The following is a 26261-nucleotide window of genomic DNA, read 5'->3' as shown; positions in this document are numbered from 1 at the left end:
AAGAGGAAAATCTAGCAGAGCAGAAGACCAAGATCTAGGTTGATTATTCAGTCAGAAGCTTAGAGGACCAAAATGTTAGATCTGACTAAAATGCTGACTAGTAATAGACTAATTTGAAGGAAAACTGCTGATAGGAGTTTAAAAATGATGTAAACTTAATTGTGTATTATTGTCATAGTGGCATGTACACCGCCTTGAGGGTACATATCAGGAAATTGATAATGATGGTGATATAAAGTGACAGTAATTTCAAACAACAGTGAAATTTTCTTTATCACTTAATGCTACTCTGGGTGTAATTTGTAAGTGTTAAAGACTAGTTTAATACTATAACCATTTTGATTAGAATAGCATTCAAGTTCCTGGCTCAGCTTTACATCATCACTTGAGATGGCATTATGAGCCATTGCTAACATAAAGTAATATAGTTAGTGGGATAGAATGTAAAGGGTATAGTGTGTTCAAGGAGGATAAAGATAAAAAATGGGGGGGGGGGTGAGTGCAATTGATGATAGCCAATGAACTGCAACCAAAGATAGGAGAATGTGCCTCAAATGTGCTATTTTCACAGGCCAGTGAAAATAGCACATTTGAGGCACATTTTAAGTGTGAGATTGAGATCAGCAGAATAAAATATACAGTTGGATGCTGCTGTAGACCAGGAGATGGAAAAGATGGAAATAGTATGCATTGGTAAATAGATTCAATGAGTGGAGGACAGATGATTATTATGTTAATTTCAACTATGAGAACATAGATTGGAAGGAGAAGAGGACACATGGGAGGAAGGAAATATATTTTATGCAGTAACTAAAGGATAATTACATGGGGTTTGAGAGTGCTCGATCTAGTAATTGAATCTAAGAATTTGTCATAATAAATATGACCACGTTGCCACCAATTGGTGAGAGATCATATCGTCTTAACCTGGGAGGTAGCTAAATGTGTGGAATTTTCAGTTAAGACAGTGTATGTGCAATTACGGGGCTGGCAAGTATGATAAGCTTAGGAGATTGCTTGGATTGTGCTATGGCATGTAAAACTGCAAGGGCTAGATGTTGATAGTGCATGGAAAGTGGTCAAGTAGTGTTTGAGAGAGGTAATGGCAGACTGCATACCTAGGTCAGGAGAGCAAATCACGTAAGAGTTAAATGAATAAATATCATCATTAGAGACCAGAAGGAGGGTTGGTGGTGGAATAATAATGTACAAGTGGCAATGGCAGCTAAGAGGAAGGCAAAGCAGACGTGGGATGAGTCAAGAGTGGAAGAGGACAGAGAGGTGTACAGAGATAGAAAGCAAAAAGCCAAGAGAGTTGTGACACAGGCGAAGGCCATGGCATATCAAGATCTGTATGATCAATTAGAAACAAAGGAAGGACAGAGAAAAATTTACCAACTAGCGAAATGTAGAAATAAAGCACCAAAGGACATCTTACATGTGAGGCAGATCAAAGACGCTGAAGGAAGAGTATTATGGAAGGATGTGGACATAAGAAACAGATGGAAAATATACTTTCAGGGACTTTTGAATGAGGAAAATGCAAGGACTCACAGAGGAGATGAGCAGCCTTCTGAGGGGATGGTGCAGAACATCAGTAGAGTGGACGTGACAGAGGCCATGAAGAGGATGAGGAATGGAAAATTGGTGGGCCCCCGACAGAATTCCAGTGGAGGCATGGAAGGCACTGGGGGAAGAGGGAATTGACCTGTTCATGAAAGTTTGCCAACAGGAAAATATACCCGAGGAATGGAGGGAGAGTACTCTTGTCCTCATCTACAAGAGTAAAGGGGATGCACAAGACTGTAAAAATTACAGAGGAATAAAGTTGATGTCCCACACAATGAAAATCCTAGAACGGTTTCTTGATGGAAGATTGAGGAAGGAGGTGGAGATTGCAAAGGAACAATTTAGCTTCATGCCTGGTAGATCAACAACAGATGCTATCTTTGGGTTACGGCAGATGATGGAAAAGTATCGAGAGAAACAAAGGGAGCTACATCTGGCATTTATTGATCTGGAGAAAGCGTGTGATAGAGTGCCAAGGCAAGAAGTCTGGAGGTCTGAAGGAGAAGGTGCCGGAGAAATATGTCAGGTTGTTGCGGGAAATGTACAGAAATGTGAAGACAGGTGTTCGGACCTGTCTGGGACAGACAGAAAGTTTTCAAGTAACAGTTGGCTTGGATCAAGGGTCAGCATTAAGTCCGTTTCTGTTTAATATTATGATGGAGGTGGTAACAGAGGAGGTGAGAGAAGATGCACCTCGGACAATGTTGTATGCAGATGACATCTTGCTGTGTGCAGATTCAAGAGAAGAAGCGGGAACTAAACTGGAAAGATGGAGAAAAGTACTGGAAGAGAGAGGGATGAGATTGAGCAGAAGTAAGACAGAGAATGTGTTGCACAGTGGGCGGTGGACAGGAGCCAGATCTGGAGCTGGAAGGAAATGTCATCAGGAAGGTGAGAGACTTTAGATACTTAGGTTCAACAGTGGAAGAAGATGGAGGAGCTGAGAAGGAAGTGGGATGCAGGATACAAGTGGGTTGGAGGAACTGGAGGGAGATGGCTGGAGTGTTATGCGATAAGAGGGTGCTGATCAATCTGAAAGGCAAAATCTATAGGACAGTAGTGAGGCCAGCTATGACATATGCTATAGAAACTGTGGCCCTGAGGAAAAATAACATCAGCAGGATGGAAGTAGCAGAGATGAGAATGCTTAGATGGATGTGCGGTGTGACCAGAAAGGATCGTCTGAGAAATGACTATGTCAGGAGAACAGTGAAAGTTACGAACTTAGGAGCAAAAATACAGGAGGCAAGGTTGAGATGGTTTGGTCATGTGATGAGGAGGAAGGATGAATATGTTAGAAGAAGGGTCTTGCAGATGGATGTGCAAGGAAGGCGGAAGCGTGGGCAGCCAAAGAAGAGATGGAGGGAGCTGCTAGAAGAGGACTTGAGAATGAAGAACTTGGATGTGGTGACAGCCCAAGACAGGAAGGTGTGGAGGAGACTCATTTTAAACAGTGACCCCACTTAAGTGGGGTCACTGTTTATAATGAGTCTCCTCCACATAAAGCTGCAGAAGAAGAAGAAGATTAAGCTGGAGTTGAGAGAAAAAAAAAAAAAAAAAAAAAATTGCGGAGGGAATTTAAGGAGAAAGGTGACCAGCTGTGGTAAGAAAGGCAAACGCAGATTATGAAAGAAAGTTAGCAATGCAGGCTAAAGAGAATCCCCAATAATTCTTTTGATATGCTGCAAGAAAGAATGTACTGTATATGGCAGAATGATTTTAAGTAATGCTGATGGTAGGGAGGTAACCGAATCAGTCAAAATGGTAAAATTACTAAGTGAACATTTCACAAGAGTATATCATCCAGGTGGTGATATTGCAGAAATGAGAAAGCCAAAGGCTTATACAAGAACCGAGTAAATGAAATGGAGGTGTATAGCATATTACAGAACCTTAATATGAATATATTAAGCTTTACGTGAAGCAGTGAGTGAACTGTCAGTGCCCTTGACCATATTGTTTATTCTAAATCTCAGCTCTGGATTAGTTCCGTAGGGGTGGAAAGAGGGGGAATAATAGTTCCATTACATAAAGGAGTCGTCAAGACTGATGTAGTAAATTACCGACTGATTAGCATATCAGTAATTGTTGTCAAAGTATTTGAGAAGTTGGTCAAGAGAAAAATACAGGAATGGAGTGATGCAATGGGTTATTGTATGGGGGGGGGTAGCATAGTTTTGTGAAGGGTAGGTCATGCTCAATAACTTGCTCAAATTTTATAACACAGTGACAGATGAGTTGGATAAAGATAATGGGTTTTCAGTGATGCTGCTGTACTTTGAAAAAAGCCTTTGACAGAATACCACATGGAATTCTAATCAGCAAACTGCAGCACATGGGGATGGATATAGGGTTAGTGAGTTGGATAAGAGGATGGCTGATGGAGATGTCAGAGAGTAGTTTATTCAGGAATAGAGTCCAAAAGAAGGAATCTGTGACTAGTGTTGTGCTGCAGGGTTCTTGAATTGCTACTGTTTAATTCATTCATTAATAATATAGGAAAGGATCTGAGAGGAATTGTTCAATTATTTGCCGATGATGCAAAGTTGGGTAGAGCAACAGTTAATATTGAAGACCAAAATTTTGTTTATTTGGATAGACTGGCACATTCGCAAAGAAAAATGTCAGTTTAATGTGGCAAAGTGTAAGATTATGCCACGTTAAACTGACATTTTTCTTTGAAAAATGTCAGTTTGATGTGGGATGAAAAGATTACCATTTTGGCAATCTTTTCATCCTATTTTGGGATGAAAAGATTACCAGCTGTATACCAGATTGGTGGAATTGTACTCCAGGAAATTGACAAAGCCAGAGACTCAGGAGTGTTAGTGGATAAGGAGTTAAAGTTTAGGAAGAACATAGCAAAAGTGGCTAAAACTGCTCATCCGGTTGTGTTTGCTTTATCATCGAATACTTGGAACCATTTTTCATATTTTCGCACACCATCTGAACAACTCCCTGTTCTATGCAAAACTTCCATCTTTTGATCCATTAATTTACAGTAGTCCCTCCTATAAATACACAGTTTGATCCTTTCATCCAAAATTGCATCACCAAACATGTGGCCATACTGAATTGGCAACCAACAACCCTTTGCCAATACTACCAGTCTATTGAAGAGATCTCCAAAACATCTTATTAAATGCTCTCCTCCCTAGTTTATCATTGTCAGCAATATTATTAATATACAAATAAAACAGTGGTAACGATAAGTAGGAAGCCATTTTGGCAAACAAGGTAACCTACATGCTATGTGATCGCTCTGCTGTATGGATCTGTGATGTCAATCTAACAGTCATCCTGTCATCAATATTACCAACTGTATCCATATATGCTCCAGTATATATTGATAGAGCTGGTATATCATTTTCACTGTATTATAGAAAGTGAGTAAATTATTATTATTATTATTATTATTATTATTATTACCACGGGCTACTCCAGGAGTCCTTAGACTCATCGAGGAAGGCCCTAAACATCATGTTCACACAGCTGTTCAACATTCTCACAGTACCTATCATACCTTGCCTTGAACTCGCTCACTGTCATAGCACCCACAACAGACTCTGGCAGCTTATTCCACTCATTTACCACTCTAAAAGTAGAGAACCCAGCTCTAACACCCCTGCTAACCACGCTCTTGCCCAGCTTCCATGGGTGTCCCCTAGTTCTCCCACTACCAGTTCTGATGTCAAAAATATCATCTGAATTAATCCTATAGAATCCTTTTAGCAATTTGAATGTCTCAATCATATCTCCCCTTTTTCGCCTATCAACTAGTTTCTGCAACCCACAAATCTTCAACCTGTTCTCATATGGTGCATTCCATAGACCTGCTATCATCTTAGTCACTCGCCTCTGGATCCTCTCAACCTCCTCCCCATCAAGAAGGAACCGAGGTGACCAAATCTGGGCACAGTAGTCGAGATGAGGTCTTATCAGGGCTCGGTACAGAGGTACAATAACTTGTTTTTCTCTGCTCGTCAAGGTATTTTTCAACAACCAAGTGAGTTGATGAGCTGATTTAGCTACTTTCGCAATGTGCCCCCTAAACTTCATCTCCCTATCCACCAACACTCCCAAGTCCCTGGCCTCATCAATCTCTTGGAGTATAGTTCCACCAATGTGGTATACTGCTGCTAATCATTTCACTCCGAAATGCATAACCTTACATTTTGTCACATTAAATTGACATCCATTCTCCTTAGTCCAGAACTCCAATCTATCTAAGTCATCTTGCAAGACTTTGACATCTTCTGCATTCACTATCGCCCTACCCAACTTTGCATCATCAGCGAACAAATGAACTGTCCCACTTAGACCATTCCCTATATCGTTAATGAACAGATTAAACAGCAGTGGTCCAAGAACAGAACCCTGTGGCACACCACTAGTCACAGGCCGTTTTTTGGACTCCACTCCTGAATAAACTACTCTTTGATATCTCTCCATCAACCACCCAGCTATCCATCTCACCAACCCTATATCCATTCCCATATGTTGTAGTTTACGGATTAGAATTCCATGTGGTATCCTGTCAAACGCCTTTGCCAGGTCCAGCAGTATCACTGTAAACCCATTTCCCTTATCCAGTTCAGCCGTCACCCTGTTATAAAACTTGAGCAAGTTACTGAGGCATGATCTACCCTTCACAAAGCCATGCTGTCCTCTGTACAGTATCTCATTTTCATCAATCCATTCCTGTATTTTTCCCTTGACTACTTTCTCCAAGACCTTGACAACGACTCCTGATATGCTGATCGGTCGGTAATTTGCAACCATAGTCTTGGATCCTCCTTTATGCAGTGGAACTATTTTCCCCTCTTTCCACGCCTTCGGGACTAAGCCAGACCTGAGACAAAGACAAGATCTATAATTCAAAACCTATGCCACCTTCCATGATTATCATTTCATATCCATCCATTCCTGAGTTCTACTTTTAACATACTTTCCAAATACCTTCATTACCACTCCTGGTATATCTATAATTGACGTAATCAGACTGATTAGTCTTATTTGCTATGACCATTGAAACACCACTGGGAGTATTCAGTATTTATAAACAAAATTTACTTTTTATTGACCTGAATGTACAAGTCTTTACAATAAAAACAGTTGTGGTGGTGGTGGGCAGTGGATGGTGTTGATGGAGATGATTGGTAGTAGAGGTTCGGTGTAATGGTGGAGATGGTTGTATAGTAGATGTCCTCCAGCAATGAGTCTTAGGACTTCTTTGAGGTGTCATGAATAATAATAATAAACTCAACAGTGCAATAATATGCAAGTAATCACAACAAATATGTAATGTTAATGTGATGAGTATGAAGTAGATGGCGTTGGTGAACTGAGTGGTGGAGACAGAGAGTTGCAGAGTAGGTGCCCTGCTTCGATGAGTCTTTGGACACACTGGAGGTGTCACATGATGATAATAATAAATCAAGTGGGATCAGAATGGATAAAGTAATGTCAGGAAACACAGTAGCATAATCAACAGAGGTCTCATATCCATCAGTATAGATGAGGAAGAATTTAGAGTGGGCTACTCTGTGCACATTAAACACTTGCAGGTAGACAAATGATGAAGAATGATATTTCTGTAATTGATAAAGTGACATGTTTCAAAATGGAGTGCAAACCTGCCATGTGTAAAGGAATGATGTAATGTTTAGTGCTAGCGACACTGTTAACATTTATGCCAATAGCCTGCATAATTGCTATCACAAGCATACCAAAGGGGGTGAATGGCAGTCTGATGTGCATAATATTGAACTTACCAATGCAGAGAAAAAAACACTGGTCAACAGAAGACCTTTTAAAAGAGACCTTGTTTTTAAGGCATAATTAAGAAACAGTAATATCCATTGAAGTAGCAGAGTAGATTCATTTTGCTTCAACATAAAAACGTCAAACTGGCTATCTGTGAAATGATCCATTAGCCATTCATATACTTTTATAATAAACAGAAACCAACCACTACAGGATACTCTCTCTCTCTCTCTCCACTCTCTCAAAGAACAATAGACTCAATACCCATAACCCAGCTTTGATTGAACAAAGCACATAATAAAGGAGAAGCAATGAAGACTGATCCATACCCCCATTTGTAGAGTATAGAGCATGAAGGATATTCAATGCTCTTTTTCACTCTCTCTTAGTTGACAAATGGACTTTTTCAATTGAAGGTGAGTTAGCCGATCTCATAAGGAGGTAGCAAGGTTTTTTCTCCTGGAAACCTGAGTTTTTCATCCTGCATACAGACAAATTGGCCCTTTAGAACACACGCAATTTACAGACAAAAATACTAGCTGTGGTGGTGGTGGGCAGTAGATGGCGTTAATGTAGGTGATTGGTAGCAGAGGTTTGGTGTAGTAATGGAGGCGGAGTGTTGTATAGTAGGTGTCCTCCCGCGATGAGACTTCTGACTCCTTGGAGGTGTCATGAATAATAATAATGTGGGCAAGGAATATAAGCTTTCTGAAAGAGCACTTGATACAGATGGTGTACTTGACTTCATGAAGACTGTAGTAAGCATGATGAATCTATGTAAATAATGCAGCTCTAGAAGTAGTATTTCAGCATAACATAATTTAATGTGTGCACTACAGCATAGTTATTGCATTCCAGATGAATATGATTAGACATTACATTGTCTTGGAAGACAATAGGAGACCCACAGAAAACACTGATTCTGACTTGTCTGAGTATTCTTCGCTGTTATTTTAATAAGCTGTTGGCAAAAAGAGGAGAAGGGGGGGTTAGGGTAATTCCCTGCACACAGAGATACTCAATAGTAGAATGCAAGTATATAAGGTATTAAGTTGTTTTGTCATGTTTATGTTTTGTCATTCTTTGACATTCAGAGACCAAAGTGATATACGATAACCTGATATATGTTATACAGGTTTTCCTAACTTGGAAAAAAAATAGATGCCCATGAACAAAAGCATGGTGTAAGGGTTTCTGGAGTATTGTATACTCCAGAAACAAATGCTAATATCAGTAAGAAAGTTGGTTCATTTGCTGTCACATAAAGATGGAATACAGGTGATGTTTCTAATGGATGAGATGAAGTTCTGAATGCCTCATTGTGGATAACACCTAGCCACGTGAAGGTTTTTTTTTTTTTTTTTTTTTTGAAACAAAGACAAGAGGATCCACAATTGAGTTTTGATCAGACAAATGCTTGGAAGGTCAGGCATCATCGCACTAGGTGGAAGGATGTAAAGGCTGTTGAATGGTCTCTGGCACTTCTTACTCAGATGATATCTGAGATACAAATGTTAATTTTTTTTATTGAATATGAGCAACAAAATGTTTCTTTACAACAACTGGAATTATAATTTCTCTTAGATATTAATTCTGTGTTTGAAAGATGTACCTTTTCTAAAAAAAATAACAAAAAAAAACTGTTTTCTCTGGTGAAACCCTAAACCCATCTACATTCTTAAATGTGAATAATATATGATAGGAATGGAAATTAGTGCTTTTAGACAATATTTTAACTGACAGCAAGCATTTTTTTTGTAATAGATAAAACATATTTTATTTTTAGAAATAGGCATTACATATTCCAGCAAAGTAATAAAAGATTACATCTTTTGTGCCCTTTATTTATTTTTTTGTAGTGGTGGTATGAACTATAACCAAAAACAAAGCAAAACAGTTCACAAATAGTATCAATATCATGCGAAATTAATGTATTTACCTTTTTGCTGTATTCCTTTATTTTCAAGACTAAGCTCCATTGTATCACTAAGATTATTAGCAAACAGCAGTGCAGATCTAATGGTGATTAGTTTACTTGCATTGCTTTCCAAAGTAACAGAAAAAACAATTCGTGCTGGCAATGATTCTGCATACTAGAAATACACGAAGTTAAAATCATGAGTACCTGAATTATAACAGACATTATACTATGACAAAGGGTTAAAATATTAAATAAGCATAGACAATCAATTCACATTAGCTACATTTCTCGTTTTTTTTTTTCTCTTCTTTTAACTTCATTTATAGATATCAACAAGGATAAGAAAGACAATGATCAAACACAAAATAAAGATGCCAAATAATATGAAGTGAATGTGAGAATTTGTTTATAAGCAATATAACCATGCTTCTGCCGACTGGTGAGAGGGAAGATATTTTCAGGTGCAAACTTTGTTTGCTCACACTTGGATAAAGGATTAATTTTATTATTTTAATGAATGCCAATGGTAGGGAGGTAACTGAATCAGTTAAAATAGTAGAATTGTTAAGTGAACACAAAAGCATATCTTCCAAACGGAGATATTGCAGTAAAGAGATAGGCAAATGAAACCGAGGTAAAAGAAATGGCAGTGTATAGCATATTTCACAACCTTAATGTGAATACAGCTATGGGATTAGATAGTATACCAGCTCAAGTTTTACATGATGGTGCTAGGGAATTGTCGGTACCTTTAACCACATTGTTTAATCTTGGTCTCAGTTCCAAAGTTTGGAGCCTCTGAGTGAGGCTCCAAGATCGATTTCAGCATATCATGAGTTGTTGTCTAAGTACTCGAGAAGTTCGTCAAAAGCAAAATACAGGAATGGATAGATCGAAATGGGATACTGAATGGGGGGGGGGGGGGAGGGAGCAATATGGTTTTGTGAAGGGTCGGTCATGCCTCAGTAACTTGCCCATTACTTTTATCCAACTCATCTGACACTGTATTTTAAAATGTGAGCAAGTTACTGAGGCATGACCGACCCTTCACAAAACCATATTGACCCTCCCCATCGACCACTCTCACCAGGTCAGCGGCAGCATAGTTATATTGCTTATAAATAAATTCTCACATGTGATTACTAGATCGAGCGTTCTCAAACCCCAAGTATTAGTGTACATAAAGACTATTTTTTTTTTTAATTTTTCAGGAAATAACAATGTACAGCAATCCCTCGATTGCACCTAATGCGTTCTTTAAAACAGGTGCATTAATCGAAATTGCACTAATCGAATATAATAACCTATGGGAAAATGTATAATTCGTTCCTCAGATTTTTTTTTGACCCCTAATTTTTAATTTTAGAGTGATACTGCTGGACTTAACAAAGGCCTTTGAATACTAATTCTAATCAATATGGAATTCTAATCAGTAAACTACAGCACAGTGGGATGGATATAGGATTGGTGAGGTAGATAACAAGTTGGGTGATGGAGAGATATCAGAGAGTGGTTTATTCAGGAGAATCAGTACCAAAGGACTGTGACTACTGGAATGCCACAGGGCTGCGTTCTTGGCCTGATACTGTTTAATTTGTACATTAATGATATAAGAAAGGATCTGAGAAGAAATGTTCAGTGTTTGCTGATGATGCAAAATTGGGTAGAGCAATAGTTATACAGATTATGTTAAAATTATGGAGGAAGATTTGGACAGACTGGCAATCTGGGCAAAGGAGTATGGATATCAGATTAATGTGACAAGGTGAAAGGTTATGCATTTTGGAGTGAAAAGATTATCAGCTATATACCACACTGATTGAAATGAACTCCAGGAAATTGACAAAGCCAGAATTTTGGGAGTGTTACTGGATAGAGAGTTCAAGTATAGAGGGCACATAAAAAGTGGCTATAGCAGCTCATAAGATTACTTGGTTACTGAAGAATGCTTTGACAAGTAGGTTACCATATTTACTCAAATATAACTTGCACTTTTTTCCTCAAAATCAAAGTTAAAAAATTGTGGTGCGAGATATATGAGAGGATTTTCAGAAACTAAAGTTTTTCAGGAAAAAAATAATAAATTGACATTTATAATTAAATCCTCAGTATTCATTATAATTTTAATTGCTCATATAGAGCTTCTGCAGCTCAGTCAGTATAGACAAAGCTGTTTGGTCAGAAAGACATGGGTTCAATTCCTGTCCAAGATGTGAAGAACGTTTATCTGGTCTTTTTCAAATAAAGGTGAATTAGAAGTCTCATAAGGTAGAGTTTTTTTTTTTTTTTTTTTAAATCCGGATACTTGAGTGTTTCGGACAGGCAAACAGGCCCCATGAACAGAGTGTAGACAGAGAATTAGAGAAAGAGAGAGACCGTATACACGAATGTACAGTCATAAAATACAATACTTAATCCCTCATTAAGTGGGCTCAACTCACCCTAGCCGATGGGGAGGAAGGGGGGGGGGACCCCATATGAATGAATAAATAATTTGCTTGCATTATTTATAAAATTAATGCATTTAAATTTTAATTATCAATATTATTTACATGGTCGGCTGCTCACCTTCAGCACTTTATATATTTGAATATTTAGACAATGCTTCTGTAATTAAATAAAAAAAATAGTTTCATTATTGCTTGTCCTTATATCATTTTGGAATCATAAGATCACCATGAAAAACTGAAAATGGATATGACTTACCAAGAATCTCCTATTTGCTATTGTTGCTTCTGGTCTCAAGAGCAACTGTCAATCTACCCAAATAGCGTCATCTTCATTTCCATTCAGAGCATTAGGGATGTCAGTTTTTAAAAAAAACTCTGCAAATTATTTCTGGTGAAATCATCCCAAGCTCTCAATATCCAGTTGCACAATACTTCTAATGATGCCCTCTTAATCTTCCCTGCAGAGTCAGGTCGTAGCTGCCAGCTATCATCCACTCCATGTAGAATTTTTGCACATAGTTCTTGAATGTTTTGTCTGATACATCCAACAACTAAAGACAAGGTGTAAAACCACCAGGAATAATGGCCACATCAGTCTTCACATCCAAAAGTTTTTTCTATTTCTGCCATAACAACATTCACTATGTATTTCTTAAAGTTTAACTTTTTTCATGTGTTGGTATATGCAAAACTTTTTAATATCTTTCTTCATAAAGTAAAATCAAGGGTGCGAGATATATGTGAGGGCGAGTTATATTCAAGTAAATACAGTATTATACCACTTTCTCAAGCCTTGATAAGACCCCACTTGACTACTGTGTGCAGATCTGGTTGCCTAGGTTTCTTGGTGATGAAGAAGGTGGAGAGGATCCAGAGGCGAGTGACCAAGATGGTAGCAGGTCTATGGAATGAACCATACGAGAACAGATTGAAGATTTGTGGGTTACATAAATTGGTTGGCAGACGGAAAAGGCATAATATGTTTGAGACATACAAATTACTGAAGGGTTTTTATAAGATTAATACAGAGGAGATTTTTCAGAACAAGTCTGATTGGAGAAATTCAGCAAAAGTGTATGTAGGAAGGGTGTAGGGTGTTAGAACTAACACCCTAAAGATTTTGCTTGGAGAGTGGTGAATGAGTGAATAGGTTGCCAGAGTCTGTTGTGGGGGCCATGTCTGTGAATGAGTTTAAAGCAAAGTATGATAGATCCTGCACAAATGTTGGATAGTGCTTGGCACAATGTTTAATGGCTCCCTCACTGAGTCTAAGACTCCATGGAGTAGCCCATAATAATAATAATGATTATGGCAATGATGGAGAGGATGTAGACATGCATAAATTAAGAGATTATTGTTCCACTATATAAGGCCATGATCAGCCATCATAGACTAAATAAGAAATTTTTCTTTGCTCAATCTTCTCTTAACACTTCCTGATATACCCTTTTCCCAAGAAAACCAGGTTACCATTTAGTTGACTGGCAGAAAAGGGGCGATATGATTGAGATATACAAATCACTGAAGGGTTTTTACAAAATTAATACAGAAGACATTTTTCAGAATAGGTCTGGTGGTGGGAGAATTTGGGGAGAAACAGGGATCACACACAAATTTTAAATTTATACTGGTGACCTGGTTTTCATGGGGAAGAGAACAGAAAGTGTTAACAGAAGATTGACCAAAGAAGAAGAAGAGAGTGGTCTATCTGGTCTATTGAAATTTATCAAGTCCTTGCATGTGGGATTTAAAGAAGATAGATTGATGCAATGCAATTTGAAAAGGCTTGTGAACAGAAGGAAGAGAGGAGATGTGACTGAAATATATGTCAGTAAGAAGTTGTTACTAGGTTTATGTGGAAGAAATTTTTCATAAAATGGGAGAAAGGGTTAGAAGAAGAAGCCATCGTTTGAAAACTGTATAAGGAGAATGTGAGCAAGGGTGTAAAGAGAAGTTTGTTTTCATGGAGAGTGGACGATGAGTGGAATGCATTGCTTAAGGGTGTTGTGAATGTGGATATGATGAATGAGTTTAAAACATGGTTTGATGAGTCTTGGGAATGAAAGTGTGTGCCTCCCATGATGATATTCTTTTGACTCCATGGAGATCTGATATTATAAATAATATATATAAAATTATTAAAACCTGCTACAGCAGCATGCACAATATACACCCAACTAATTACTTAATAACCACTCCTTTTTCTATTTATTGTTATTATTTTATTTAACAGTTCACCTGATTACACAGGCCAGCAGTTATTGAGTGGGTATTAAGTGGTCAGATATTATGTAAGTTATTATAGTTTCAAATAATTTGCAATAATGATTTCAACTCACAACTGAAGATGAGCAACTAATTTGTGGTTGAGCATCACGGAAATAGACTCCTACTCTGTCAACAGGCACAGGAAAAACCTGCTGCCAACCATCGACTCGTGCTATTACTTGGTGAATTTTAAGTTGATGAGAGTCCTGAAAAATATTCATAAAATACATGATTCAAAACTGCTTATTCAAAATTAAGTTTTTCATATCATATGCAAATGAGAAACAGAAATCATTTACTGAGTGGGAGAAGAAAAGTGCTCTGAAGATTAAATTCAGAGAAGTTCATGATGTTCTTATTTTGAGTAATGCATTCATTTATCATACAGTAAATGCTATAGTAAACACAATTATCAAATTCTCTCTCACTTCTGACAAGTCTAGGTTTCAATCCCAAGCATCACTGCTTTGTAAAGGAAATTCAGTATAAGAAACTTTCCACTACAGTAAACTGTTTTACTATATTGAGAATTAGCTAAGGTATTCAAGACTCTTATACCTTCTTTCATTAATGGAATAGTGTGTAGCACTTGTTATATCAAAGTTTGAGAATAAATCATTTTGACTCTAAAATGTCAAACTCTACATTCACTTAAATATCAGATATTAACAATTATAGTTATTAGTGCTAACAACAGGATGTTCAAAGTTTCAGGCATTCCAGCTAACAATTATCATTGTCATCAAATTTTAAGCACAAAGAAATCACAAGTTCTTGGATGCTTCATCAACATTAAAGAAATTTAGCTCTCTCTTTTGTCCCAAACATTACTTTGCCTCTAATCGAATCTGTGCAAATCACAAATTCATCCAAACATTGTATGCTGTTCTCACATATAGGGCAACTCCATTTAAACTATTTATTCATGAGTCAATAAAAAACAGCACTCAGATTTATCTACAGTCTTCTTATTTATTTATAGTCTTTACCTGCCCTGTGAGGCAAATTCTCTTCTTTGTAAACAGTGCAATCATGAAATCGTCAAATTCTAATGTTAGCAAATTTCTTCCTTCCACTCAGATTTCTCCATGTTCACGGCAGCAGTGTACTAAACAACCTGTCATGTACAAAACCACCATAAATCCATTTTACTTTATTTATATTTCATATTTAAGAATTTAGGGACACAAAACACACGTGTTGAAATGATCATTTTACTAATTATTAATGAAATAACACTTGACGTTTCAACCCCTGCAATAAAATATATAAAATAAAATAAATTAAAAAATAAATTAATTAAATTTAAAAAAAAATAATAAATAAAATAACTGCTGGCCTGTGTAATCAGGTGGAGGATTACACAGGCCAGAAGTTATAGTCTGTGGAGGATTTTGTGAATGTTTTTTTTTTTACTGTATCCATTTTTTATAAAGGTATGGGTGATAATCTCATATTCTTGGTTAAGAGTTCTCTATCTTGTTCGTTTGAACAAGATAGAGAGCTCTTAACCAAGAGCGCAAACTATCTTGTTCGTTTGAACAGATAGTTTTGCGCTCTGTGTTTAAGGATGCTTATGACCCCTAGTTTTTGTGTTGGGTGGTGATAAGAAGTTTTGTGTATGTACTGGCCTGTGTGTGTGTGTAGGTTTGTGGTAGACTGAGAAGGAGAGAGAGCCTGAGGGAAGACGCGTGACGAGTGTGTCTAGGAACGGAAGAGAGTTGTTGTTTTTTTTATTTCGATGGTGAATTGGATGTGTTTGTGTTGTTTGTTCAGGTGGCTAAGGAATGTATTTAGTGCTTCGCAATCGTGAGGCCAAATGGTGAAAATATCGTCGATGTATCTGAGCCAAATTTTGGGCTTTAGGCACGGTGACTCTAGAGATCGTTGCTCAAAGTCTTCCTTATAAAAGTTAACTATTGGTGGGGCCCAACTTTCCCCCTCTTTTTGAAGGTAAAAATTGTTTTGCCACACGAAATACCTGGAGCGGAGTAAGTGGGTCATGATCTTGTGTGAAAATATTTATTTATATTTGGTAAGGAAAACCTTCCAGTGATGAGTCAGTTAACACCATCTCAACGAGTATGGACTTTATGGTGATAAGCCAGAAAGTCTACAAGGTTAACCAAACTTAAGAAGGTTTAATAACAAGGTTAATTCAATCTAAAAAGCCAATCCCTAAGATAATTCCTGTATTAACAGTTACTCTTTGCTTATGCTATAATCAAACTAAAAATTATATTATTTAATTACTTAAAAAATTCTGAAAATATTTGGTATTGAAGGTTATTTGGAATTAAGTAAGCCATTCACTATGATGTATTATGCAACTAAATAAATTTGCAATAGTATAATATTTACTATAGATTTAGCATTATACAACTGATTACACTCTCTGTCCAAAAAGAAACCAAACTTTTGATAGAAAATAAAACACAGGCCAATTATAATTATTCAAATCATTTATTTCAATCAATATACTCTCCCTCAGCTTCGATACAGCATTTGGCACGGTCAATTAATTCAAATGAGTTTTTTATATTGGTTTTTGGGATACTGTTAAGGGTCGTGATTACTGACGCTTGAACGTTTTCAATGGTGTCGTATCACTTTCCTTTCATCGGCAAATGAAGTCGGGGGAAGAGAAAGAAATCACAGGGTGCTAAATCAGGTAAACACGGCAAGTGGTCCAACACACAAACTTGGTTTTTGCTCAAAAAACTGTCTCACAATGTTCAAACGATGAGATGGTGCATTATCGTGCAAAAGTGACCAGCTACCTGTATCACGATATTCATGCTGTATGCGATGAATTCTCGCTATCAATTGCTTCAAAACTTTGAGAAAAAACTTACCATTGATCGTTTGGCCAGGCAGAATGAATTCTTTGTGGATTATGCCCTTGGAATAGTAGAAACAAATCAGCATTGTCTTTACTTTTGACTTCTGCAAGAGACTTTTTTTCGGATGCCCCTCTTCTGGTGGTCTCTACTCAGCACTCTGGTGCTTTATTTCGGGCTCATACTCAAAACACCATGTTTCGTCATCAGTAACGATTGTTTCAATAAAGTTTGAGTCCTTACGAGTGGTTTTAATGAGGTCCTTGCAGTGTTCAATTCGATACATTTTTTGGTCACCGGTCAACTTGTGGGGAACAAATCACAAATTCAATTTACAAAGGCCTAAATTGTCGGTCAAAATGTTGTTGATTGTCACAGTTGATTTTGGAATGCCCATCATCTTAAATCAATTTCATGGACGATTTCAGGTTTGATGAAATCATGCACTTTTTGGATGGCCCGGCTTTTCATAATCCTGAAGCGTCTCACAACCACTTTGAAATCACATAAACCACTCATAAACTTGAGTACGGGATAAGCATTCATCACCATATGTTTTTGAAGCATTTGATGCATTTTGGCAAAACTTTTACCAAGTTTAACACAAAAGTCAATCGCAGTTCTCTGTTTGAAACTCATTTTCCGACTGTTCATCAAAACACATGGTCACTCTTGGCACTATAACTCAGCTTCTAATGAAACAAATGGCATAAACAGTCGACACAACACTAATGAAGGTTGCCACTTTTGACAACAAAAAGATATAACAAGTGGCACCACTAGTTTCTTCTATTTTCGAAAAGTTCGTTTCTTTTTGGACAGAGGGTGTATAGTTATGGAGTGTGAAATTATCAAATAAAATGTCTATGTCTAGATTATATTTTAAAATATTTAAAAAATGCACCTTGTGCCGCATCTTTCTTCTTTCTTCAAAAGCAAATGCTGCAACTTGCCCATCAGGAACTTCAGTCCACAATAAAGGCGAATGGTTAGCTACATCAAGAGAGTCAGTTTTCTGCGATTCTAGCAAAGTCAGCCTTGGAGAAATCAATGTATAAAAATAAACTGATATGAAAAAAAAAAATGTCAAAATTCTGAAATCTTAATCAATAATTATTTAACTGATAATCAAAAATTAACTGAACACACTGTTAAATAGGGCTGCTCAAGGACTCAGATGACATGTTTAAATTATTTAAAGAATGGCTAACTTAGAGTTTGGTTATTTGACAATCAGATAACTGAGAGATCACAATATGCATGTGTGTGTGGGGGGGGTTATGTTCCTTGAACCTTAATTTGCAATTTTGTAAAAAATTATTTTTCAGCATAATTGGTGAGATCTAGATTTCTAATAATAGAAAGATTATTTCATGAATCCAATATGATAGTACTGAGCATCAACCTCAACAAAGCTGTCTTCTAACTTCATAAACCAAAACAAAGTTATGGGCTCTCCCATATTTGTTCAGTTTTTGGAAGAAATGAAAGTTGGATGGAGTCAAGTCTGGATTGTATAGCATGTGGTCCAGGATGGCAAAACCAAGGTGGTGAATCTGCAAGAATTCATATGCACTGGGGAAGTAGTCCATTGTCACATTGGAGCAGAAGTTGCTGAACAGATACAATCATATTTTACAATGCTCTGCAACAACATCTTATATGCAGAGTTAACAGTCCTCTCAGCAGGAACGGAAAGTTTGAACAACAGCCATACTACGAGTTGCCTCAGTCCTGAATCCATAACTCCGCTAGTATAGATGATTTCTTCTGGTTGGAAAGACATTGTGAATTATGGCTATGTTCTGAATAAGTTACAAGATGCTACCCAAACATTTGGGAGAATTTCAGTATTGCCTGCAAAATTGTTGTAGTACAGTCTTAAACTGACCCTAAACACTGTTAAAATCCTCACATTGTACCATTTTCACCTTATTATACCATAAAAATTCTCTAGAGGTGAAAAATGCAAAATCACTGAATAGAAACAATTGCAGGAGCAAATGATTGCAGACATCATGGAATGGAAGTGAGTGGGATTGCGGATGGAAAAAAAACAGTGTGAAAGAGATGAGAAATCGGAATAAGGAAACAAATGATAGACTGACAGGTACTATAATTGCCAGGATGCAAGAATAGAAAAATTAGGTGATCAGAATGAGAAGTGAAATTAAACAACATGCATAGTGAGATTAGAAGTTTGGTGGATAAGAATGGACAAGTGCAAAAGGTTAGGATGAAGGAAAACAGAGAAAAAGAGGTCACGAATGACTTGAGAATAGCGATGTATGGAGATTCAATTATTAGAGGGGTGGGAGTAAATGAGAGATTCCATAACGTGTGTCTTCAAGAAGAAGAATTAGCAAGATAACTGATGCATCAGATAAGAGAAGCAGATGAGCAAGCAAGTTGGTGGCAGTTATTCAAACAAATGACTTGGTTGGACATAAAGAACATGTGAGGATATATAGGAGGAGGTTGTTAAGGGGAGTGAAAGATAAGCATTTCCCTGGAAAACTACTCAGTGTTGTCTAGGTAAGATAATGATGAGTTGAGAGAGAGAGCAGAGACCATGAATGGTATGTTGAACGTTTGGCCACTTGCTTATACTATAAATTAAAGATTCCAAGAAATTATATTCTTGGTTTAACTTTCTATCCAAGGGTAAGCAAACAAAGTTTGGGCATGACGTAACTTAATGACTGGGCAACTCATATATGGAGGTTAATGACTTCACATCACTTGTCTTGGTATCCTATAATGCAAAGCACATATCCTTACAAACATGTATGATGCTATGCATTAAGGGAAGGGGGCCACTATCCAGACCAGTTTCGACCTTTATTGAGGTCTTGTCAGTGGGAGCCAGAACTAGAGGTGGTGATACTAAGGTGGAAGTAATGGAGAAGTCATATTTACCTATAAGAGTTGCAGGAGACTCTTAGGAAAATTTTCTATAATCATTTATTATTACAGGTATCTCCATGGAGTCAGTAGACTCATCGCAGGAGACCCAAACTAGCAAAACAATATCTGTCATATCTCTTCTTGAATTCATTTACAGACGAAGAGCTCACAACTAAGTCAGGCAATGAATTCCACATTCACCACCCTCCAGGCACAAAAAAAACCTTGTTCTCACACCCTTGTTAACCACACTCTTCTTTAATTTCCAGGGATGACCTCTTGTTCTTCCATCACTATCACACAGCTGAAACATTTCCCCTGCATCAATCCTATAAAAACCTTTCAGTAATTTAAATGTTTCTATCATATCCCCTCTTCTCCACCTATCAACCAACCTCTGTAATCCACAAGCTCTCAATCTATCAATGTAGAGAGCATTTTTTACATCACTAAGCAACTTGGTCACTCTTCTCTGAACCCTCTCCAGCCTCCTCATCTCCAAGGAATCCAGGTGACCAGACCTGAGCCCAGTAATCCAAATGTGCAAGTATCAACGCTTTATAAAGGGGAATAATAACCTCTTTATCTCTGGATGTCAGTGTGTTCCTCAACAACCAAGTAATCCTATGTGGAATCTTGGACACCTTAGCAATGTGTCCTCTGAACTTCATCTCCCTATCTACCAACACCCCTAAGTCCCTAGCCTCATCAATCTCTTGGAGTACTGTTCCACCAACGTAGTACACAACTGGTAATCTTTTAATCCCAAAATGCATGACTTTACACTTTTCCACATTGAACTGACATCCATTATCTTTTGCCCATTCTACCAGCTTATTTAAATCATCCTGCAAACTTTCAACATCAGCTTGATTTTCTATTGCGCTACCCAACTTTGCATCATCAGCAAACAACTGAATATCTCCCTGTAAGCCATTTCCTATATCATTTATATACAAATTAAACAACATTAAACAACAATGGCCAAAGCACAGAGCCCTGAGGCACACCACTGGCCACCTGCCTGCATCCTGGACTTGGCTCCTCCATACACCACCTTCTGGTATCTCTCCCTGAGCCATTCTCCTATCCATATTACCAATTTAGTATCCATTCCCATCTGCTCCAATTTGCATAACAGTGTTTCATGGGGTATCCTGTCAAAAGCCTTAGCAAAATCCAGAAGTACCACTGTGTAGCCAGTTACTTTGTCCAACTCAGATGTCATTATTATAAAAAGTTAATAAATTGCAAAGGCAGGATCTACCTTTAACAAAACCATGTTGGCCTCTATAGAGTATCATATCCTGATCCACCCATTCTTGAATTTTGTCTTTAACTAACTTTTCCAATACTTTTCTCACTACTCCTGAGATGGTGATTGGTCTGTAATTAACTATCGCAGTTTTAGAGTCACCCTTATGCAAAGGAACCACTTTGCCTAACTTCCACTTCCTAGGAACCATACCAGAGTTCAAATTTAAATTAAATATCCAAGTAAGAGGGATTGACAATTCATTTGCACATTCACGCAACACCCGAGCTGATATTCCATCTAAGCCTACAGCAGTGTTTGCATTTAAATTTTGCAATATATTAAATACCTCTGATTCTTTAGCTTCAATTCTCACATTAGTTATTGCTACAGGTACAGAGATATCCTCACTTGGGTGATAGACTTTTGAAAAGTGATCACTCAGTAACTTGACAATTACATCTGATTTTGTCACCTCAATACCATCAGCACCCACTAAAGTTATAACTGGTAATTAATTTATGGAATTAACAACGCATATGAAGTATTTAATTAAAGATAACTTTAATGAATCACTTCTATATTTCGGCAATGTCACATTGCCATCTTCAGGAACATAAAGATATGGTATGTGCACTAAGGAACTAACAAAGCAAATGAGGAAGAAAGTAAGAAACTAATTTTGTTCCTAAAGTCCTAATGGTGCCCTCTTGCGGGCTAATTTGGTAGTCTTGGCAGTTGGGCTGAAGTTCTCATAATGAAAGTCTCCCAAATTTGGGGCAGTTTCATGCACCCAAATTTGTTGAGGTTAGGAACGTTTTTTAGAGCTGCTGAAGATTCTATGAATAATCTTTCGTATTTATACTTGCTGCGATGGATTATTTTTGTTTTCTTCCAATGAATTTTATGGTGGGTATCTAAGGCATGGTCTGCCAACCCAGAGTGGCTGTACTGGTGAAACCGGATGTAGTCTTGGTGTTCTGGAATCCTGATATTTGTTGTTCTGCCTGTTTGGCCAAAGTAGGACAATTTGCAGCTGCAAGGGACCTGGTAAACACCAGGTAGGTCTAGGGGAAGTGGTTGGTCTTTGGTAGAGCGGATAAGGGATGCCAACCTTTTATATGGTCTGTAACAGGAAGTAAGGTCATATTTTCTGAGGATATTGGTTATTTTCTCAGAGGTGCCCTGGATGTAGGGGATAGTGATAGACTTGGTGTAGTCTTTATTGTGGAGGGGGGGAGGGGGGGTTGTGGTTTACAGGTTTTAGTATTTTTTTGGGGTTATAGCCATTGGCTAAGAAAGTGTTGAGGATGTGGTTTAGTTCCATAGTCAGGGCCTTGTCATCTGAGCAGATTAATTTTGCCCTGTTATATAGTGTTTTTATCACCCCATATTGTTGTGAGAAGGGGGGGGATTGCTGGTGAATGTATCTGCCAGTGTGGGTGGGTTTTCTGTAAACAGAGAAAACCAAAGATCCATCAAGCTGGCGGGTGATTAAAGTGTCTAGGAAGGGGAGGGTGTTGTTTTCCTCTTTTTCTAAGGTGAACTGGAACACTTTAATCACCCGCCAGCTTGATGGATCTTTGGTTTTCTCTGTTTACAGAAAACCCACCCACACTGGCAGATACATTCACCAGCAATCCCCCCCCCCTCACAACAATATGGGGTGATAAAAACACTATATAACAGGGCAAAATTAATCTGCTCAGATGACAAGGCCCTGACTATGGAACTAAACCACATCCTCAACACTTTCTTAGCCAATGGCTATAACCCCAAAAAAATAGTAAAACCTGTAAACCACAACCCCCCCTCCCCCCCTGCACAATAAAGACTACACCAAGTCTATCACTATCCCCTACATCCAGGGCACCTCTGAGAAAATAACCAATATCCTCAGAAAATATGACCTTACTTCCTGTTACAGACCATATAAAAGGTTGGCATCCCTTATCCGCTCTACCAAAGACCAACCACTTCCCCTAGACCTACCTGGTGTATACCAGGTCCCTTGCAGCTGCAAATTGTCCTACTTTGGCCAAACAGGCAGAACAACAAATATCAGGATTTCAGAACACCGAGACTACATCCGGTTTCACCACTACAGCCGCTCTGGGTTGGCAGACCATGCCTTAGATACCCACCATAAAATTCGTTGGAAGAAAACAAAAATAATCCATCGCAGCAAGTTTAAATACGAAAGATTATTCAAAGAATCTTCAGCAGCTCTAAAAAACGTTCCTAACCTCAACAAATTTGGGTGCATGAAACTGCCCCAAATTTGGGAGACTTTCATTATGAGAACTTCAGCCCAACTGCCAAGACTACCAAATTAGCCCGCAAGAGGGCACCATTAGGACTTTAGGAACAAAATTAGTTTCTTACTTTCTTCCTCATTTGCTTTGTTAGTTCCTTAGTTCACATACCATATCTTTATGTTCCTGAAGATGGCAATGTGACATTGCCGAAATATAGAAGTGATTCATTAAAGTTATCTTTAATTAAATACTTCATATGCGTTGTTAATTCCGTAAATTAATTACCAGTTATGTCTAACCAACGTATAAGTCTTACTACTAGAACCCACTAAAGTTATCCTTCCGAAGTCATTCTTCCTTTTACTTGCTACATAGCAGAAGAACTCTTTGGGATTACCCTTGATCTCTTTGGCTAAGGTCTTCTCATAATCTGATTTAGCTTTTCTTACTATGCCGGTAACCTTCCTAGCTTGAGCCTTGTACTGCTCATGGGTGTACTGATAGCATATCTCCTTGTAAATTCTCCATAACATTTTCTTTTTTTGCAGATCAAGCTTGATGCTACTGCTCATCCATCTAATGCCTGCCTTGTTTGACTTCCTGACTATGAGGGCACAATCTGATATTGCTTTCCCTCAGATACCCGCTGATTTTATCCCATGCACTGCTAACATCTTTCCCCTGCAATATGTTCTGCCATGGGATGGCTGTAAGCTCACTCCAAAGCTTGTTATAATTGCCTAACCTGTAGTTCCATATATACCCCTTCTTAACAGAAAAATCCAGAGATTTTGCAACCTCCCAAGTCAATAACACATGATCGCTTTCACCAATTGGAGGTAACGAGGACACCTTACTTATGCATATAACCTCTGAACCAATAACCAGGTCCAACACTCTCACACCATGTGTCCCTTCAGTTATGTGCTGTTTCAAGTAATTATCTCGTAAAAGATGTATGAACTCCATTTCCTTTTTGCTACATGATATTTCCTCCTTCCAATTGATATCACCATAATTCAAATCCCCCGTAATAATCACTAATGGGGGTGGGGGGGGGGGGGGGTGGGGGGGGGGGGGGGTGGGGGGGGGGGGGGGTGGGGGGGGGGGGGGGTGGGGGGGGGGGGGGGTGGGGGGGGGGGGGGGTGGGGGGGGGGGGGGGTGGGGGGGGGGGGGGGTGGGGGGGGGGGGGGGTGGGGGGGGGGGGGGGTGGGGGGGGGGGGGGGTGGGGGGGGGGGGGGGTGGGGGGGGGGGGGGGTGGGGGGGGGGGGGGGTGGGGGGGGGGGGGGGTGGGGGGGGGGGGGGGTGGGGGGGGGGGGGGGTGGGGGGGGGGGGGGGTGGGGGGGGGGGGGGGTGGGGGGGGGGGGGGGTGGGGGGGGGGGGGGGTGGGGGGGGGGGGGGGTGGGGGGGGGGGGGGGTGGGGGGGGGGGGGGGTGGGGGGGGGGGGGGGTGGGGGGGGGGGGGGGTGGGGGGGGGGGGGGGTGGGGGGGGGGGGGGGTGGGGGGGGGGGGGGGTGGGGGGGGGGGGGGGTGGGGGGGGGGGGGACTACAAACCAACACTGTTGTTAACCTATCGTCAGCTACCTTAAAGCCAGAAGCACTCCACGCTCTGTCACGTGGTCACAACTTCGCCATTGCTCCTAGGAAATTACCAGCCGAGGAATTAATGATTCAAATTGAACGCGGGGATTTGCCAACTGCCTAACCACATCGCCAACGATATCAGATTGGATGTAGCCTGTGTTCTCATCAAAGCAAAACCTCCAAAATCCAACATGGCCTATCCTCACACAGGCATAAGGTGAATGATATCTAATATAAAATTAATGTATTCGTTTTCTTACTGTTTTATAACTTTACTTTCAACAAGTACTGTACATTACTATACAGTATGCCTCTCTCTTTCGTAATTGGAGAAACTGAGTGTCAGCTGATTATCACAGGTAAGTGTTTTTTTTTTATATTTTTTTAATGTAACAATGTTTCCAATACTTTATTTATGAATATGGCTGCAATAATGTATGCCATAAAAATTTTATAACAATTCATTCATTAGTGTATAGGCTAGGCCAAGGGTCGGCAACCTGCGGCTCGCGAGCCACATGCGGCTCTTTGGATGTGAAGCTGCGGCTCTTTAGTTCCATACGCAAATATTATTTATTTTATCAAAAAAAAAAAAAATTTAAAAATCGTTCTGAATCGATTAACGAGGATTAGGCACTGATTCTATCTCTCAGCCACTTGTACTAGCTTTTCACCGCACACCCCTCCCCCGTGACATGCATCGTCACTGTCGTCAGTCCGTCGGAAGCTCTCGGAAGTTTATATGTTTGGCAATTTTCATTGATTTCGGCATAGCTGGGCATAACACCTTTACTCATAAACTAAGTATCTAATATTTGCCAAAATTAAAAAAAAAAAACCTAAAATGTGCAGACTGCGCCGTGATAAACACGTTCTGACAAGTCCGTTCGTGCCGGTCGGCGATCACCGCACACGGGAGGCGACCACAGATGCGACGAAACTATGCACTTATAGTCAATCAGTACGTGAGAGAGTGAGACAAACAGTGTTTCGTGTCTAAATTATTTATTTTAATAATTAAATTATTAGAGAATTATTTATTTTATTTAGGTAGGTATTTTTAATTGGGAAATATCGTTGTAAAATGTTTTTTGATAAATTATATTTCATTATGCCCAGCTTCTCGTATCCGCTAAAACAGTACAAGATAGAATAGCTAAAATGTCTTCAAATGTAACATATTTGCAGGTGGAAGATATTCAACCTTCTTCTGCCTTATCACTTGCTATAGATGAGTCTTGCGACATAAAAGACACGGCACAAGTTGCCCTTTTTGTCAGGTATATGTCTTCCCAAGGTCCAAAAGAAGAACTTCTAGGATTGCTACCGCTCTCGGGACAAACTAGAGGGGAAGATGTAGCAAATGCCGTGCAAAAATGCCTTGAAGACAATAAGATCTTGTGGCTCTTTAAAAACTTTTTAAAATTTTGTGGCTCTTTAAAAA

General features: G+C 38.9%; 1 protein-coding gene across 1 annotated transcript in view; it reads right to left on the bottom strand.

The window, feature by feature from the left end:
- The window catches only part of Vps13D (vacuolar protein sorting 13D), a 1260195-nt gene that overhangs the window by 408467 nt on the left and 825467 nt on the right, over positions 1-26261 (bottom strand). The window contains exons 53-55 of the mRNA XM_090393926.1: positions 17719-17851; positions 14046-14180; positions 9275-9428 (exon numbers count right to left, since the gene is read on the bottom strand). Of these exons, the coding sequence (XP_090250052.1) occupies positions 9275-9428; positions 14046-14180; positions 17719-17851 (422 nt within the window). The remainder of the gene's footprint in view (positions 1-9274; positions 9429-14045; positions 14181-17718; positions 17852-26261) is intronic.

Source organism: Typopeltis vanoorti, chromosome 6 (genome assembly GCF_054136105.1).
Source record: "Typopeltis vanoorti isolate ZY-2024b chromosome 6, IOZ_Tvanoo_1.0, whole genome shotgun sequence".
NCBI classification, from domain to species: domain Eukaryota; kingdom Metazoa; phylum Arthropoda; class Arachnida; order Uropygi; family Thelyphonidae; genus Typopeltis; species Typopeltis vanoorti.
This window is presented reverse-complemented; position numbering and strand designations above follow the sequence as displayed.